The 19,212-nt window shown below is 32.5% G+C and overlaps 2 protein-coding genes and 1 pseudogene across 3 annotated transcripts; 1 reads left to right on the top strand and 2 right to left on the bottom strand.

Moving 5' to 3' along the window:
- Positions 1-48: 48 nt before the first annotated feature.
- On the bottom strand, positions 49-8,698 carry LOC143571850 (inositol transporter 4-like; annotated as a pseudogene).
- On the top strand, positions 6,964-10,425 carry LOC143571820 (ras-related protein RABA5a-like). Its single transcript, XM_077057144.1, has 4 exons — positions 6,964-7,046; positions 7,948-8,014; positions 8,801-9,210; positions 9,934-10,425. Exons 3-4 carry the CDS (start codon positions 8,874-8,876, stop codon positions 10,284-10,286), a joined length of 690 nt encoding a protein of 229 aa, XP_076913259.1. The 5' UTR covers positions 6,964-7,046; positions 7,948-8,014; positions 8,801-8,873; the 3' UTR covers positions 10,287-10,425.
- A 2,509-nt stretch (positions 10,426-12,934) lies between these two features.
- LOC143571835 (heterogeneous nuclear ribonucleoprotein 1-like) lies at positions 12,935-17,445 on the bottom strand. Of its 2 annotated transcripts, XR_013142167.1 has the most exons (6): positions 17,305-17,445; positions 17,121-17,224; positions 16,697-16,919; positions 14,694-15,900; positions 13,062-13,734; positions 12,935-13,022 (listed from the first exon to the last, which is right to left on the bottom strand). XR_013142167.1 is itself a non-coding variant. In XM_077057162.1 (5 exons), the coding sequence occupies exons 3-5, from the start codon at positions 16,916-16,918 to the stop codon at positions 13,721-13,723; spliced, it is 1,443 nt and encodes a 480-aa protein (XP_076913277.1). In that variant the 5' UTR covers position 16,919; positions 17,121-17,224; positions 17,305-17,445; the 3' UTR covers positions 13,046-13,720. The 2 variants fall into 2 exon arrangements, 1 of the variants encoding a protein (XP_076913277.1); XM_077057162.1 differs by lacking the exon at positions 12,935-13,022 and having other exon boundaries at positions 13,046-13,734.
- Positions 17,446-19,212: the final 1,767 nt, after the last annotated feature.

Raw genomic sequence — 19,212 nt, 5'->3', positions numbered from 1 at the left:
TTAATGTTTATTTTTAATAAACATAAAATACATATTAGATCCATAAACCTAAGAATCAGACTTCATATCTTTGTCTTCACTGCACCAAAACCTCGGTCGATATCCTTTCTCTAGCATCTTCTCAACCTCCTCAAGCTGCATCCCTTTCGTCTCCGGGACGAGAAGAAAGATAGCCACAAGTCCCACGGTCGAGAACCCTGCGAAAAGCAGAAACGTACCAGAAGCCCCTAACGTCTCAGTTAAAGTTAGAAACGTTTCGCTTATAACTAGATTTGAAACCCAGCTTGAAACCGCGGCAATCCCCCCACCAATGCCCCGGTATCTTAAAGGGTATATCTCTGAATTCACTATCCAAGGCATTGTCCCGATCCCAGGAGCGTAACATAAGATGTATAGCCCGAGGACTAGAACTGTGAAAATCCCGAACTGGCTTGGACAACCGTAGGTGTACCATGTACGATGTTGTCCTTGACAAGCGGCTCGTGTGATGGTGTCCACAGCCAAACATGCCCCAGGATTATACTGTTTGGTTTATTAGATAACATGTAATTAAAACATATATGAACAAATATTTAAAGGGTATGAAATAGAATATCCAAAGGATTATAAATTTATAACTTACAATATTTTCGTTACTCACACAAAAAGCACAATTGGAGGATGCTCTTAAGCAAGTCATGCAGTTCCATGATGATGGATTTGTGGATGTTTTAAAATCCGAACACGTATAATTAACCCCAAAATGATTCGACTCCATAATATCTACACGAGGAGCATGAACCGAAGCTTGAAAGAACAAAATCGATAAAACCACAAGGCAAATAAGAATCCCAACCATTGAGATAATGATCAACTTCCGCCTTCCAAACCTGTCAACAAACAACATACTTAACATGGTACCGAACGAATTGAGACCCGAGGTGACAAGTGATAGTGCTAATGCTGTCCGGTTGGAAGCGAATCCTGCAAGTTGCACAATGATGGGACTATAGTACATGACGGTATTGATTCCAACGAATTGTTGTGCTACTTGAACAGTGATACCGGCATATAGTCCTCTTCTAACAACCTTATTAGCCCATGCACTTTTTAGCTTTGAAACTATACCGTCTCCTAAGGATCCTTCGGCTTCCTTGCCAGTTTCGATGGATGATTGCAAAGCTTTCATTTCTTCCTCCGCTTTGTTTGTTGAATAAATTTTTTTGAGTATATTGCGTGCCTCAGTTATCTTATTCTGATCAAAGGCATGTCATATTGACACATAAACATAGATCAGGAAACCAAGTTGGAATGTTTCAAGTAGAGGTGACAATTAGACACCAGTTTATCTATAAATAACATGTCGGTTTTGATACGGAGAACTCAAAATCTAGCGAACTCGTATTAGGTTCGACTAGACAAACCCATTGAGCTAGTATATGGTACAACTTTAAAGCAATATAACTTGTGCTACATTTATGTCAAAAGGTTTCTCTTTTATATTTGCGTTTTTGGACTGAGCCAGATTAACATAGAGTGTTGGTATGAACAAGCATTGCTAACTCGTCATGTTGTGTTGTGTCATAAATTGTGAGCTCTACCTAGCTATACAACCATCTTGGTGACTCGGGTAAAAAGCACATCAAGATAAACTGTGTTGGTTATTTTAGTGTTATTGGATTAACTTGTCGATCGAGGAAATAACGTTAGAGATTAAACGAGTTAGGTGACGCGGGAGTGCGGGCTTGTTTAACAATAATATTATTTGGGCTTTGTTATTTGGGTTTATACTTGGGTTTAAGTATAATGATAAGTGGGCTTATGATTAATTATTTGGGCTCATGTAAGATGTGGGAATTGATTTATATATGTCGAAGTTTTCCTTCTCTGGATTCTAACATCATCTCATCGAATACAAAGAATAGAGAAAACGGTTACTTCTTCTCTGGTTCTTCATCATCACATAGAATCATCAAAATCATATTCCATCTACAGAAATCTCTGTCTTATCCGATAAATCATTGCGTGTAACCCGCAAATAGGTTTATCTGAAAGTGATTCACGATTCAGAGATTAATCCAGGCAATTGTTCAAGAAACCAAGATTGAAATCAATGTTACAGGTTTGCATCAATGATCGAATTCAAATCCAGGTATGCATTTATACAACAAACTGCACCAACGGTGGAACTCCCAAAATCCCAAGCATCCAACGCCAATTTCCCCGCGTCTGAAACAAAATTACTAATCAAATAACAAAACAAACAAGTTCTCTCAAAAAAACATCATGATTGTGGCTAATTTACCTTTGAAAATGCTAAATTAATGAGGTATGATAAGAACTGTCCTCCCGTAAGGAGTAAACCATTGGTGCTAACAACTGCGCCTCTTATTCGAGCTGGAGAAGCTTCGGATATGTATAACGGTGATGTTATGGAGACGAGTCCAACGCCCAAACCAACTAAAAGTCTGCCAAGAATGATGACCCATGGGTTTGGAGCTAGAGCCATGGTAATCGAACCAAGACAGAACAAAAGGTCAGCACATAATATAGTCTTTTTCCTACCGTATCTATCATTCGTCCATCCACCGATTGCTGCGCCAACAATAGCTCCGGCTACAGCCGTGCTAACTATGGTTTCCTTCAAGTTCAAATTAAATGGTTTTAACATGAAGAATGACTTGTTAACTTGGTTTTTCTATCATAATGTCAAACCGGTAAACCCCACCCAATCCAGCCCGGTTTGGATTATCATTTATCAGGACGTACTAAACACTGGTTACTGATTTTCGTCAAAACCAAACCAGATCTGACCATGATCACCCCTAACTCATATAACTTACATTTTGTAAAGTCATTTGGAACACTTTTATTTTAAGATCAACACCCTTTAAAGAAAAGAATTGTTTTACATACAAGCCCGAATACAATGGTCTAGCTACCTGCAACCACGTATGCCTTTCGACATCTTGAAAATCGTCTCGAATATATAGAGAGGCACCCGAAATAACTCCTGAATAAGATTCAACCATAAATAATAATATCCAACCATTAAACAAATTAGAACCCAAATAACAAAAATCAACTTCACCTGTATCATAACCAAATAATAGCCCTCCAATACCGGCTGTAAGAGCAAGCAACATTATATATATATATATATATAAGGTCTATGCCAAATGGTCTTAAAACACTCCAAATACGCCGTCTTATGCAACGCCTCCTGCTTCCATATTTCTGTAATGATGCAAAAGTAAACTCTATGATCAACAAACCAATATCAAGATTTGCTAGTACTACTGATGCATGCATGCACGATGAATGAAAAGCATAATAATCTACAATAAAACAGAATGGATTCAAAGACCAAATACCTAATTGTGGTTTTGGATCTTGTTTTGCTTCTCCTCTGATTCTCTCTGGTGATTTAATTATGGGTCATTGATGAATGCTGCTGGTGAGTGATCAGAATTTATAGCATGGAAATTAGTTGAATAATAGGAGTTGGATGACACTTGCATTGAATTTGTTTGCTATAAATTTCAGCATCAATTTGTTGTTAATATATATGATGACGAACTCCAATGTAAAGTTCTAGTTCACATCCTTTGACTTCTACTTGTTGTTTGTTTCTAACCAATTTATAGTTCTAGTTAACTATTCATGAAGATATCAACTTGGGTCATCTCATTAATAAGGTTATATGCGGGATCAATATTTTTTGGCTTGTTAGTGCATTTAGAAAACAAGGAATGAAGTCGTTTTTAAAACGGAAAACTCATAGTAACCAACTTTGAAAGTTGTTCCAAGCAGGTTACTGATAAAAACTTTTGTTCTAATCAGGTCATTGAACTTTCATTTTTGTTCTAATCCTAGATATTTTACCTGAATAGCAGGTAATCTAGGTTTTTTTATTTTATTTTTCAATGATTTTACTTTGCATAATAACTTTTAAAGGTTGCGGAAATTAGTAAAACTAAAAAATATAATTTTAAAAGCCCGAAAATTTAAAAAAAAAAAGTTCGGAAAATTGCAATAAATTGCAAAAATTGAAAAAATAAAATAAAAAAAGGTTCAAAACGGGTCGGAACGGGTTAGGGTCAATAGGTTCGGGTTAGAACGAGTCAAGGTCGGAACCGGTCAAAACGGGTTTCGTGTCAGTTTTTTTTTTGGACTCACAAATCAGCGCGTTTTCAACACGTTACAGCTCGTTTTAACAGCAAAATCTCGTTTAAGCGATTTTTTTCAGTTCGTTTCAGTACTTAACAGCTCATTTAAGCGATTTTTCAATCCGTTTCAGCACCTGACAGCTCGTTTAAGCGATTTTTCAGCACCAAACAGCTCGTTTAAGCGATTTTTGAGTTCGCACCTAACAGTTCGTTTAAGCGATTTTTCAGTTCGTTTCAGCACTTTTCTCGTTTAAGCGATTTTTCAGCTCGTTTCAGCACCTAACAGCTCGTTTAAGCGATATTTCAGTTCGTTTCAGCACCTAACAGCTCGTTTAAGCGATTTTCAACTCGTTTCAGCACCTAACAACTCGTTTAAGCGATTTTTCAGCTCGTTTAAGCGATTTTTTAGCTCGTTTCAGCACTTAACAACTCGTTTAAGCGATTTTTCAGTTCGTTTCAGCACCCAACAGCTCGTTTAAGCGATTTTTCAGTTTGTTTCAGCACCTAAACGCGCTTAAACGAGCTGAAAAATCGCTTAAACGAGCTGTTAGGTGCTGAAACGGGCTAAAAATCGCTTAAACGAGCTGTTAAGTGCTGAAACGAGCTGAAAAATAGCTTAAACGAGCTGTTAGGTGCTGAAACGAACTGAAAAAAAATTAAACGAACTGTTTGGGGCTGAAACGAACTGAAAAATCGCTTAAACGAGCTGTTAGGTGCTGAAACAAGCTGAAAAATCGCTTTAAACGAGCTGTTAGGTGCTGAAACGAGATGAAAAATCGCTTAAACGAGCTGTTAGATGCTGAAACAAACTAAAAAATCGCTTAAACGAGATGTTAGGTGTTGAAACGAGCTAAAAAATCGCTTAAACGAGTTGTTAGGTGCTGAAACGAGCTGAAAAATCGCTTAAACGAGCTGTTAAGTGCTTAAACGAACTGAAAAAATTGCTTAAACGAGCTTTTACTGTTAAAATGAGCTGTAACGTGTTGAAAACGCGCTGATTCGTTGGTAAAAAAAAACTGACCCGAAACACGTTTTGACCCGTTCTAACCCGAACCTGTTGACCCTAACCCGTTCCGACCCGTTTTGAACATTTTTTTATTTTTTTTCAATTTTTGCTATTTATTGCAATTTTCCGAATTTGTTTTGAAAATTTTCGGAATTTTAAAATTATATTTCGTAATTTTACTAATTTTCGCAACATTTAAAAGTTATTATGCAAAGTAAAAAATTGAAAAATTTAAAAAAACCTAGATTACCTGCTATCCAGGTAAAATATCTAGGATTAGAACAAAAATGATAGTTCAGTGACCTGATTGAAACAAAAGTTTTTATCAGTGACCAAACTGGAACAAATTTCAAAGTTGGTTACTATTATATGAAGTAACCCCTTTTTAAAAACAAATCGGCTTGCTCATCCAAAACATTGGCAGATGCCAAATCAATAAGTTTCTTTTGGATCAAAAACTCCCCTAAAAATATTATGTGGAAAGATCGGTGTAGTTTCACTTTGTAATTGATTTGTTGTCTTTCTTGGTTCAAGCTCCTAATTTAATGAAATTTACGGTCAAATAAATATAAAAAATAAATAAAAAAAGCCCCCCCCCCCACCTATTCAATGTTTACAACTAATCATTTATTCATTTGCCGTAAAACGTAAAACGCCAATATATTGAACATAACTTATTATATTGAGGCATTTACATATTTTTTCGTTCTTTTTTTTAAATGACCAACTAAGTAACGCCGGGTATTCCGTACGCGACCTCCATTGGTTAAAGATAGTCCGAGCCGGCCACTAGTCTAGACATATTTTTTCGTTCTAATATCATTTATCACAACTAAGCCTAAAAATCAATTGTGTGTTTCCATTTTAAAAATATATATTGCCCTTTTATCTATTTAATTAAAAATTACTTTTTAAATAACTATTTTACCCTTATTTCAACTAAATAATTTTTTTTTGTTATTGAAGGTTGAACACCTGACTTTCATACAACATATGTTTATAAGGGTGTTAATGAGATGTGCATAAGTAATCATAGTCTCATATCAAATCGTAAATTGTGCCTTATACACGACATATTACTTTTTGAGTGCCCGATTATTATAACAACTATAACAAATTCAAAATATGATAAATCACACACGCTATCACCCAAGTATAGGGAAAGCCAAAAGTAAAAAAAAAACTTTCGTGTAAGGTTAAAGTAATCAACCATATGCTCAATGCAATCATGATGGATATCACTTAATAATACACCGACCCGAAACCACAACTTTTTTTCCTATTAGTCCCGTCCTATATAGAGACGTTAAGGAAAAAAGTTTCAACCTGATAAACCGGTTTCAAAACCAGCCCCATCAAAACCGTAAACTGATTTGGGCCAAATCTGTTTCCAAACCGACCCAACTCATAGGTTCGTATAGAGGTGCAGACTTTGAAGATGCAAACCAATTTCCAAACCAACCCGATAGTGATTTGGGCCAAATCGGTTTCCAAACCAACCCAGCTCGTAGGTTTGTACATCTGCTCGGGCTTTTTAATATGCAAACCAGTTTCCAAACCGACCCGATATTTTCTCATACCAGAATTAATTTAACAACATTTTCTTCATAAACCGGTTTATAACCCGAGCCAGTTTGGCCCCATTGAATAAGCCCAATTGAAGGCCCAAATGTACACTAAATGTGTGCGTGTCTTCCGTTAGTCCATTACTCTGAATCTGGCTCGTCTCGTCACTCTCCTTCGATTCATTTACCTTCCCACGAACCCTAGTTCTTTATTATTCTCACTCCCTCTAATTAATCAACCACATTTGACTGCTCAATTTGATCTCATTGCTAAATTCACAGCATAAGATGAAAAAGGTCTGTTTCAAATGCCCAAATAAGTCAAAGGTACGCTCAATAATTTGGTTCTTGAAAAAAATCTTTAATTTTGATAAAGTTTGTTAATTTTTGCAATTTAATGCTTTTTAATTTATGGGTTTATTCAGAAAACAATATTATCTTGTTGCTAATGTACTTGCTTTGTTCTTGGTAAAGTTATCTTTTTATATTTGTGTGTTTATCTAGAGGATCTGTCTTGGATTCAAAAGGGTTAATTGATTTGACTTTGTAAATTTGCTGTTCAGTATTATTAAGATCGTTGACTTTTTTGTTGGTCAATTTTGGTTTAACTTGCCTGTTAAATATGTAAAAAACATGCAAAAAAAAGAGTATCAGATACTATGTAATGCATAATTGGTTGTTTATTATGTGGGGCCACCTTTGATCAAAAGTGATCTTTATTTTTTCTTGATTTTCAAATTGAAAGCTGTGGTTTTTGAAGATCTTTTTAGAGGGGCCACTGTTTGAAGTTTTTGGTGAATTGGTACTAATGGAGTTAAAAATGTAAAATATATATTAGTTTTCAGTGATTTCTCTACCAGTTTTTGTTCTAAAATATTTGAAGGATGATGCATGTCAATCATAATATATCATCTAAATTTTTAGTTGATTTGAGTTCTCATACCTATAAGTATTTTAAAGACCATAATACTAGTTTCCACTTATGCACTTTTACATTGATAATTGATTAAGGCTTTAAGGAGCTCTATAGAAGGTAAAATATATGCAATGGTCGGTTGATTGACAAGTAAGTCAGCAAAAGATTTATAGGGTGACAAGAATTAAAATTAAAAATTAAAGATGTTATTTTGGTGCATCTATTTAAACCTTTTTATTGTTGTGGTAGTGCAGACAAACATCTTGCATTTGTGCATAAATATTCCAAAGTTTATTCTCTGTTTCTTTTCAGGTTTGATATCAGAGCCCTACAATGAATATCAATAGGGCAGGAACTCAACAACCGTGAAAATAATTAGGTGAGTGCTGTTTTGTAAATTGTAACTATATAAATAGTAAAATAGACGGGTTGGATAAAGGGTCATTACGTGTTTGGGTCAAAGTCGATAACTTTTTAGTGCCAGTTAAGTGGTCAGAGTGTCGGACTACATTTGTCTATTCCTGTGAATATCATTACAAAAGTTATATTGTCGCAATAATAACTTGATCTTTTTTTAATAATATCGTTTAGAAGTTTAATAATATGTCTTTCTGCTGTATTTTCTTCCATCTATCACATGAACAGCGCAACAATATTCGTTCTGAGTATTACTTATCTGTCCTTTGTAAAATATTTGATGAAAATATTTTACCCTTAATTATCTTTGATAAAAAGTATTAGTACTAATCATAAATTAAATAATTTTAACCCCATAACTCATATTTTTCAACCACAAATTATAGCCTTTTACCCTTAAATATCTTTGATGAAAATACTAGAACAAATTATAATTTAAATAATTTCCAAATCCAAAAGTCATAATTCTCAACCACAAATTATAGTTTTTACTACGAGTGAACTCCTAAAAATCATAATTTTTAGCCACAAATCATAATTTTTTACCCTTAGTTATCTTTGATGATAAATATTAGCGCTAACCATATGTTAAATAATTTTGAACCCCAAACATCATGATTTTCGACAACTTTGTACCTTTAGTCATCTTTGATGAAAGTTACTGCACAAATCATATATTTACCATCATAAATCATATGATACAACCCATTTGCATTTCATAAAGGTTAATATTTTTTTGCATGTGCAGATTAATAATAATGGGACTGCCATTTGTAAGAAGCTACGCGCTGCTGATTATGTTTTTGTAAATTATAAAAAAGATGGCGTTATCAGAAGACGGTTCACACGATGATTACCTTTTCAAAATCGTCTTACTTGGTGACTCGGGTGTTGGAAAGTCAAACTTGCTTGCTAGATTTGCAAGAAACGAGTTTTACTCAAATTCAAAGTCAACCATTGGAGTTGAATTTCAAACCCAAAAAATGGAAGTCAACGGGAGGGAAATTAAAGCACAAATATGGGATACGGCTGGACAAGAACGTTTTAGAGCAGTGACATCAGCATATTATCGAGGGGCGGTTGGAGCTCTTGTGGTTTATGATGTCAGCAGACGCCAAACGTTTGATAGTGTTGGCAGATGGCTTAATGAACTTCACAGTGAGTATTAGCATTTTAAATTTTTTGGTTAAAGAATTGTGCATTGACTTTTTTTGGGTCAAAAAGGTTGTGGATTATGACTTTTTTTAGGATAATTGTGCGTTTTGACTTGTTTTGGTCAAACAAGTCAAGTTTATAGTGTATAACAAAGAATTTACACTAATGTTGCAGAATTAAGAAATCAAGTTTAGGAATCAGTATCTAAAAATATAGTCTTTTTTGGTATTTCAAGAAAATAAGGTTTTCTAGCTTTGCATTTGACTTTTTCGACCAAGTCAAGTTTTTTTCTAGTTTATACTAAAGAATTGACATTAATGTTTCAAAATAAGATATCAAGTTTAGTAATTAGTAACCATATATATTGTTTTTTGATATTTAAAGGAAATAAGGTCTTTAAAATTTGGCATTTGCCTTTGACTTGTTTGACTTTCAAAGTCAAAATTTTATATTTATTACTTTTTGGAAAAGAAGAGCATCTTATTGTATTTTATGTTCTAATGAAGTAAAAAATTATCTATTTGACTTTGGTCTTTTCATTGTGTGTTTAAGGGTAACAATCTTTTTTCCAAAAGCCTTAAACTTTAAATGTTATTGGTAAAAACTATCAAACTGTTAGTTTTTTTAATTCAATTAAAACAGGCAAGTTGCAAGATAAAAATGATGGCTTGGCAGAGGGTTTTTTGTGCTATTAACCAAGTTGACCTTTTTTGACTTGTTGACCAGCTCACTGTGACATGAATGTAATCACAATACTCGTGGGAAACAAGTCGGATCTTAAAGACGCGCGAGAAGTTTCAACGACAGAGGGGAAATCATTAGCAGAAGCCCGAAGCCTATTTTTCCTATTTTTCATGGAAACTTCAGCACTCGATTCCTCAAACGTAAACGCTGTGTTTCTGACAATCGTCACAGAAATTTACAACATTTTGAGCAAGAAGGTGAAGCAATCTCAAGAATTGAAAAAAGACCCCTCGATCGGAAGCAAAAAGACGGTTGTTTTAGACCCAAAACAAGATGCTAACAATGAAGAGAAAAAAGAAGCACCACCTAAAAAAAGTTGGTGTTGTTCATCTTAGGTTAAAATGTTATCTTGTGGTATTTGGGTATGGGTGAAATTATATTTGATAATGTAAATGACATGAGGATTTGAATGAAAATGGGAAAAGAATTAGGGGATTTTGTTTTTTGTTTGCTTCACTTTTATTTATTGTTGGAAATGTTTATGAAAGGGTTCAGTGTATGCTATATGTCAAATTTTAAATGCTTAAATCTTATTACATAATTCATTATAACTTTAAAATAATTAAAACTTTTTTTTTATGTTCATCATCATTATAAGTTTTAGTGTGACTTTTGATGGGTATTGTTGGTTTTAACACCCAAAGGTTTTGAGTGTGAGTTCCAATGACAACGAAGATATTTTTCTTATAAAAAAAAAGCAAGAGAAAAACCAAAAATACCAAAATATATACTAACAAATGGATATAACGGAACCCATAGTGAAATTAAAACTATACGATTCATTACATAAACGATTCATTTAATTTGGTAAAAATAGCAAGTTATGGCTTAACTTCGAAAAGTAACACGTTAAATTTTACAAAATAGTTTTCTCTTTTAGTTAATTAGATAACTGAACCTTACACTTATCTTTTGTAATGTATAATTGTATATTAGGACTTTACAACGCTAGTAATTAACTTTTTGTTTATAAATTAGCTATTTTACGATTGGAACTTACCTTTTTTGAAATTTTATTTTTTGTTTTTATTATTTGCAATCGTTTTGCGAACAAGGTTTATTTTTGGCTCTCTTTATAGCAAATGGGACCGTTTTGAGGTACAATAAGTTTTTTATTTCAATTTCATTTTTTCAAACTGTCATAAACTTTATGTTAGTCTAAAAAGGGAAACAGATACTATAAAAAAATCGAAATAAAGTTTCGTTTAAACACGGTTGAAAATTGAAAAGATTAACTTAAACTTGAAAAGCAAAATCCTGTCAAAAAAGAAAAAAAAATTAATTAATATTTGGTTGCAAAAAAATTGTAAATGAAAATCACGTTCGGGGAAAAAATTTAAATTGAAACTAACAAATAAAGTTCTATCTGAAAAAATAAGTTCCAAAATTGTAGAAAAATGGAAAAAGAAAATTTTTAATTTGAAATTAATTATTGGTCGAAATTTTAAGAAAAGATAAATTAAATAAAAAGTTAAATTTAGGTCTTAAAATGATAAGAAACTTGGTTTTAAAACGAGCACAAATGAGGAAAAAACGATTTACAATAAAAATTAACTTCCAGTAAAATAACTAAATAAAATGAAAAGTATAGAGTTATAATATACACTTGTTTTAGTCACTAAATAAGTTCCAAAGAGGTAAACATAGCGACTATTTATCAACTAGTAAACATATTTAGCTTTAATAGTTATTGTTGGAGTATGAGGAAAATGAGATGATGATTGATGACGAACTTTAATAGTGAGCTTCTTTCCACTACCCAACCCTAAAAGAAGAGAAAAAGCTTTATTTTTTTTATTCTTTATACGTAATTGTTAGGTAATTAATTAGGGTTAATGGTTATTTTGTAAAATTTAACATAAATTTAGTGTTAGGCCTATAAAGTTTCTAGCTTAAAATTACAATACCTAACTTGTTACTTTTAATGTTAGACCTTTACCTGTCATTTTATCAAATGATACAAATGCAATTAACTCCAAAATATTAATACTCAAAAATGTAAAATTAAGTAGCCAATTTCCATGGCCAAGAAGTGCTAAGGAATAATAATAATAATAATAATAATAATAATAATAATAAAGTTCAAAGAAAATATATATCAGGATTCAGGAGTCGGGACCAATTCGAAATCGTTTGGACCAAACAGTCAAACCAAGCATCCATATTATTCTCCATTGTTAGAGCATTCTCATTCCATTCCTCATATTTATGTGATGAAAGTTTGCAAATTATAGGGTGAGGTTGTGAGTGATTGTGTGTGTAAATTATAGGGTGAAGAGAGAAATGTAGTGATTTTTTGCAAATTTGGGGAACATTGTTTGCCCCTATTTATTTTTTAATATTTGTTGGATTGGTTGTGAGTAGAGGAGATAGAAAACTGTAATAATAAATGTATAAAAAATATTATTTAATTAAACAAGAGAGAGAAATATAATGTTTTTTAGTATAATTATAGAGATAGAGATAGAGATAGAGATAGAGATAGAGAATGAGATAAGAATACTCTTAGAAGACAAATCCCACCAATGATGCAAATAAAATGGGTACCCCTCAATTTAAACCATTATTATAAAACAAGATTTTCTTTTAACAAATATGTACCCCTCAATTTGGAAAATAATAAATAAAATGGGACAAAAACCTATTTAAATAATTGGACCACCAATATCCTTGGAAAACAACTGAAAGGCTAGTATATGGATAAGGGACAACATAACCCATCTATATAATAATAGATACATATATATAAGTTACGGATTTGGATCAAATACAAATAAAATTAACGTGCTAAACGTGAGAATCAAGTAGAGTAATTATGTAATTACTCTATGATAATTACTCTATGATATAATTACATAATTACTCTACTTGTATATATAATTACCCTACTTGATTCTCATGTTTAGCACGTTAATTTCATTTGTATGTTAACTTTCCCCTATAAGTTACTAACTTTTCTAAAAGCATAATGCATATACATGAATATATTTTCTAATAAAAGTAAATTAAATAAAGATTAAATAACCAATTTCAAATTATACACCGTCGGCGTGACCATTAAAACGTCAAACCTAAACAATATAGATCTCAAACCAGCTAAACCAACTAACCCGCTATGATTTAGAATGTTGATCAGTTTCAACGCTTTACGAAACTCTTTAAATTATATGAAAGCAAAGTTTATGAAACTCTTTAAATTGTATGAAAGCAAAGGGATATGAATAGATTCCCAACATGATAAAACACATATACTATAACATATAGGAATTTCATTGTAAATGGGATCCCAATTTAGCATCCAACAAGAGTGTTTCACACCAATCATTTCATACATTCTAATCAATAACACAACCCAACATGGGCATTTGAAGAAAAGACCACATACCTTGCAAAAGCTACAACTATATCAAAGTTTGAAAAACAACAAATATCAATTAAAAAAATAATAATAAAAAGTTTCAATTTTTCTTTTTCTTCTTTTCCTTATATGTATCTTGATGTCACCATCAGTAATGACACCAACTATATCTGCAATCCAAGTTTCACATCTCATATGAACTCACATTTAAAAAAAAAGAAGCCTATTTTGAAAACCAAATCTTGTGACATGTTCTATAGAACGGGTGACGATTCTGATTAGAGCTAATAAAATGTAAAGTTTTCTAAAACTGATGTACCTTTTTCAACGCGTATTGTATTAAATGAATTCACAAAACCATTCAATCTTAATTCATGTTCATAACTTTCCGTATCTTCAGATAACAATCTTCTATGCAGCGATTCCTGAAACGAGATAACAAAAGATAATGAGATACCGAACATGTTTTATGATAAAAATGTCAATGTATACAAAGTAACATTTTGGGACATTAACTGATATTTATGTGTATGCAAATCTAACATCAAGAGGTTCATTATACATTAAAATATGGTTTCAAAAATGATAATCTTTTATATCAAGAAAACATACTTTCCTCATTTTGCGCAAAAAAAAAAACACTCAACCCAATTTTGGCATATTAAAGCCCGTGAACTCGTTTAAAATACACTATTAAAGAAAAACCAATGTCTTCTTAAATGAGTCAGGATTTGATGAATCGACATTCCAAATATTCAAAAATGTTTCCACGTCGCCAAAAGAGACTGCATATCATTCACGTCAACAAAAAGTTGTCGAGACAGTCTCGCCATAGGTACTTATTGTGTTACTAATCAATGTATTTAAAATATTTCAAAAGTGGGTGTATTTTAAAAGTTAAAAAGTTGGCTGAGAAGTTTTTTGTGCAAAATGAGAGTATGCTGTTTTATGGTATTAACGTGTGTTAAACTGTTAAATACATGCATAACAATATATGATAATAAATGTAAAATACAAATAACTATTTTATAGGGTTTTAAACTTTTAATGACCCCACCGACACAAAACCGAATTTTAATAACTCGGTGACAAAAAACTTGTATCTATGTTAAAATCCGAATAAAGAAATATTCTGACTGCAAATCAATACAATCTTTAATTTGTATAAATAGGAAACTTAATAAACATATGAGAAAATGCATGTTTATTTTTCACGTTTCGTGTATAAATTATGAGATAAATTCTTTCATTTATTGTTCTAGATACGCATTGCTTTCTAGAGTAAATGGTAAACATAAAAATAACAATTTATCGGTGTCCATATATTCAATTATTTATGTAACATCTAACAATAAAAAAGAAATAGGGTTAACGAAAAACATACCTGTATTAGATCTATTTGCGACACTATAACCAACATAACCAACTGAATTTTTAGGCATACTATCAGAACCTCCGCTGCCAATATTATACCCAAACAAATCAGACACTTCCAGATCAGGAGACGATGCCCGCCAAGTCGAATCCCCAAAAAACGAACCACTACCACCGCCACCACCACCACTGCCAAACACGTCATCACCACTATCAACCATACCATACGAGTATCCAGAATCAACACCATTCCCATTATTAGCATTATTAATATTATTATTGTTGTTATTCCTCCTATACCCAATAACATTCTCTTCACCGCCATAACTAACATTCGCACCAATAAAACCACCACCACCGCGACCAGAATTCCCCCATATCGCTCCAATCCCGTCACCATTTCCAGCACCCAACAAGTTATTCAAATTCAAAGAATTAGTAATTATATTTTGGCTGAAATTTTGGCTCGCATTTCCCCACATACTATGGTTACCGGAGTTCAAAACAGACGCATTACTGCCTCCGCCTCCGCTGCCACCGGCACCGATGCCATATCCAACCGGATCAGCAAACCGGTTTGAATTCACACCATACATAGGGCTAACTGCACGCGCATATCCAACATTATGGCCAAAATTTCCATTTCCATTTCCAGAATAATTTAAACCGAAAATCGAATCGGAATTTAATCCCAAATTATAATTAGGGCTAAACGGTGGATAACCAGTTCTACCAACCGAAACTGGACTAAACCTACCATCCAATCGCGCCCCACAACTCGGACTATTATACCCCTGACCTAAACCATAGTTAAGAATACTATTAACCCTAGTTAGCCCATAGTTAAATCCACTCATCTGACCCCTGTTCTGACCCGGAGATGATTCTTTTGGAACCGCGCGTTTAACTTCCACCATTTTACCGTTAAGTTCATGAAATGTTTTGAGCAATGCTTTATCGACACACTCTTCTGAATCATATGTGATGAATCCGAAACCTCTGGGCCGTTGTGTGTTGTGATCATACATGACTACGACATCGGTTATTGTTCCGAATTGGTCAAAGTAGGTTTTGAAATCGGTTTTGGTTACTGAGGATGCTAATCCTCCGACGAAGATCTTTTTTGTGCGGGTGGGGCCCGGTGAGCCTTGAATGCTGCCATTGCTCCAGTTGACGTTTTGCTGATCGTCTCTTGGAACCGCCTTCTTTGCTTCTACCTGAAAGTCAATGTTTCAGTCAATTTTTGTCAAAGGCGCACGGCGGAAAACAAAAATTAAAAAATGAAACAAAAATGCGGCCCTAAAGCACGCATAGGCGTAACCCAACCTAAGGCGCATAGGCTTGCGCTTCAGACTTCAAAAGGCGAGGGTGCATAGAAAGGTTTTGTGCATCAGGAATATGTTGTACATATAGTTTTTTATGTTGTGCAGCTAGGTTACTTATATATTAAACCTCATATAGAGATTGTTTATAACTAATTTTGGCATGGTCCTAGAAACCTATGAGAAATATAAAAGAAAAAATTATACAAACATAAATGTCGGATACATATAGCCTTGCGTATAGGGGATGTACATATGGCTTTTAGGTTGTACATATAGGTTATGTATGTATTAGACCATATATAGTGCTCAATGTCTAAATTTTGCGTATCCAACGCTAAAAACCTATGAGAACTAATTAAAAATTTATATAAGTGCGCCTCGCATAAAAAAAGCTGTGCGCTTTTTGTGCTTTTCAGTCCGTTTTAGACCCCCTCACATCAGTGCACCTCAAACTTTCTGAAACCAAGTGCTTGGCTACGTGCCCACGCACAATAACGCCTTGCGTTCATGAAGGCGCACAGACGCAAATTCAACAGGTCTGAAACAGCTAAAATTTGTCTAAACAGCTACTTTGATTGAGAATTACATAAGCAGTTGTTTAACACAATAATATAGTCGATTAACAATCAATATACTTCATAAGACAGGGTCATAACAATAAAGCATGATTAAACACATGACAACTTACAGTTCTACCATCTATCATATGCTTTTCCTTCACAACTCTTTCAGCAACAGCAGGATCAGAAAACACCACAAAACCAAACCCACGTGCACGCCCCGTGGCCCGATCCTTCATAATAACAGCTTCAATCACTTCACCAAATGTTTGAAAATACTCCTTCAACCGCTCTTCATTCGTGTCCCACGAAATCCCACCGATAAACAGCTTCCCACTCTCCATCTCCATTCTACACAAATTACACAACCAAATTCAACATCAAATCCCATATTCATCAACTAACTAAAACAAAATTTAAACAAAAATCCATCACACAGATCTCACCAAAGCACATCAAAACAATATAAATTCTGTCAGGAGTTTTATCAAACACCTGGTGTGCATAAACAAAAAAGACCAAAATAAACTAAAATTAATAAAGAAAAAGTACCCAATTTCGGATTGATTGTTACTGAAGAAGTAAGTAACAAATGGGTATTGTTGGATTCAATCAGAAAAGCATCGGATCGGAGATAGATGTATCGATAGTTGATCCTACAAGAAGAAATTAAAGATTTTGATTTCAAGATTGAAGCTTTATAAATTTATGATTGTGAGAGTGGAGATTATAATACCAAAGAGATTGAAAAATTAAGATCTGATTGGAGAATTATGTGAGGCAACAATGGCGATTGGAGAAGAATAAGAGGAAGAAGAAGACGAAGATCTTAATGAAGGGGTGACTGCAATGTTTTAAATTACTCTTAAACACAATTTTCTAAACAATTTCTACATTATGTGAAAATTGGAATGTTTTCTTTTTTATTTTGTCATATTAGAATAAATAAATAATATGTATTTCAACTTTAAATTTCTCATGCCATCATTTTAGGAAAAGTTTTAAGGTTGGTTGATAAAAAAAAGACATTTGATTTGTGGAGTCTCTTAATTGTTAGGTTTAGAGACATTTAATGATTTAGATGCTACCTTTTAATTAGTCAAATTCTTTAATGATTCGAAATAATGCGTCTCTAAGGGTGGTTCATCTGGTTTTTTTATAAAAAAAATTTATAAAAATGTAAGGTTATTATTTTAAGAACTTGCATAGTTTATATACTATTGAACCTATATAAAAAGAAATTTTGAAAGAAAATAAGGTCAAGAATTTATGCAATTTATAAGTATATCAACTTACTAAAGTCTAAACTTTTATAATATAATTCATATAAAAATTGAAATAAGTGTAAACAAATAAAACGATAGTATATAACTAGATTAAATTGTTAAACTTTTATTATATTTCAATTATGTAATTTTTTAAGGTTATTAAATTTAATTTTAGACATATTAAAACTATATAATTTAGTATAATAAATAATTTGGTATTAAAAAGTAAATAAAAAAGTTAAAGATAATGTGAAAATATAAAGACATTCGTGAACCTTGTAGAAAAATAATTAGTGTTTTAAAAGACTGATGTTGAACCTGATTGAATTGCGAGTTAATATGTCACAACGTGCATACGTGGTTTAAGTTTTTACGCCTAATATTTGTTTGATTTAACGGCTCCACCGCAACACGCATGATCTTTTGTTAAGCTTTTGGACATTATCAACGTTAATGCTATTACACGTGAGTTTATATAGAAGATTTTATTTATTTTACATAAATTCGAAGACGTTAAACTTTTCCACAGTTTAACGCATGAAATTTGTATTTGTTTTTAACGGTTTTATTACAACGTGCGGGTCGTAAATACTAGCATATATTATTTAGATGTCAAAAGCTTTATTTTCTTTAAATGTTGAGAAAAAAGTAGGGCCGTTTTTCTAAACAATTGTCACGAGATTTCAATTTCCATTATAAGTTGTATATATAGAAATTTCTTAACTAATATATGTAACCTGATTCTTTATTTTTCATACCTATATTCTTTTCTTTATTACTATGAATGAATAGACTATATACATATATGGTAGTTTGAGCATATTGTTTAATAATTTTAGAAATTACTTAAACATGCTTTTAAGTTATGACATTTTTATTCTACTAAATTTATTACAGTAATCAATATGTTTTAATGAAAATTGACACACTTGTATTCTCTACTTGAAGATTCTTTTCTTTTTTTTTCATAAACAAGATTTATTAGCTGATGTATTATTATGTGTCACGGAATAGCATATCCATGAAATTGCTTTATTTGTACACTTTAAGTTTTGAAAAAGCCTAATGTTGTATGTTGTGGATTCAATGTTGGACGTCAACAAACCTCCACATCAGCCAAGTCAACGTACACATTAAAACCACTACGCGGTCGCCAAGGAGGGACGCCAAACCCTCCTTCATCAAGGCCATTAATTAAATTAATATATAATATTAATATTATTATCATTATTACTTATTTAGTATATTGGTTTCATGAATTTATAAATTAATAATTTATAGTATATAAACAAATATCAACATTATTATTTCTTTAGTATATTCTGAATAGTAACTTAAAATACCTAATGTAATACGTAATTCAATGTTATAAAAAG

The sequence above is a fragment of the Bidens hawaiensis genome, unplaced genomic scaffold (genome assembly GCF_021521415.1).
Source record: "Bidens hawaiensis isolate Kalapana, Puna unplaced genomic scaffold, B.hawaiensis_p1.1 tig00025587_1, whole genome shotgun sequence".
Classification (NCBI taxonomy): Eukaryota; Viridiplantae; Streptophyta; class Magnoliopsida; order Asterales; family Asteraceae; genus Bidens; species Bidens hawaiensis.
Note: the sequence above shows the minus strand (reverse complement) of the source record. Positions and strands in the feature narration are given on the sequence as shown.

What these genes read in the sequence shown, in the direction of transcription:
- LOC143571820 (XM_077057144.1), top strand. Translation starts at nt 8,874, where the DNA reads ATGGCGTTATCAGAAGACGGTTCACACGATGATTACCTTTTCAAAATC. An exon ending in ATGGCTTAATGAACTTCACA is followed by an intron (nt 9,211 to 9,933) that starts GTGAGTATTAGC and finishes CTTGTTGACCAG; the next exon opens with CTCACTGTGACATGAATGTA.
- LOC143571835 (XM_077057162.1), bottom strand. Translation starts at nt 16,918, where the DNA reads ATGGAGATGGAGAGTGGGAAGCTGTTTATCGGTGGGATTTCGTGGGAC. An exon ending in ATATGATAGATGGTAGAACT is followed by an intron (nt 15,901 to 16,696) that starts GTAAGTTGTCAT and finishes ATTGACTTTCAG; the next exon opens with GTAGAAGCAAAGAAGGCGGT.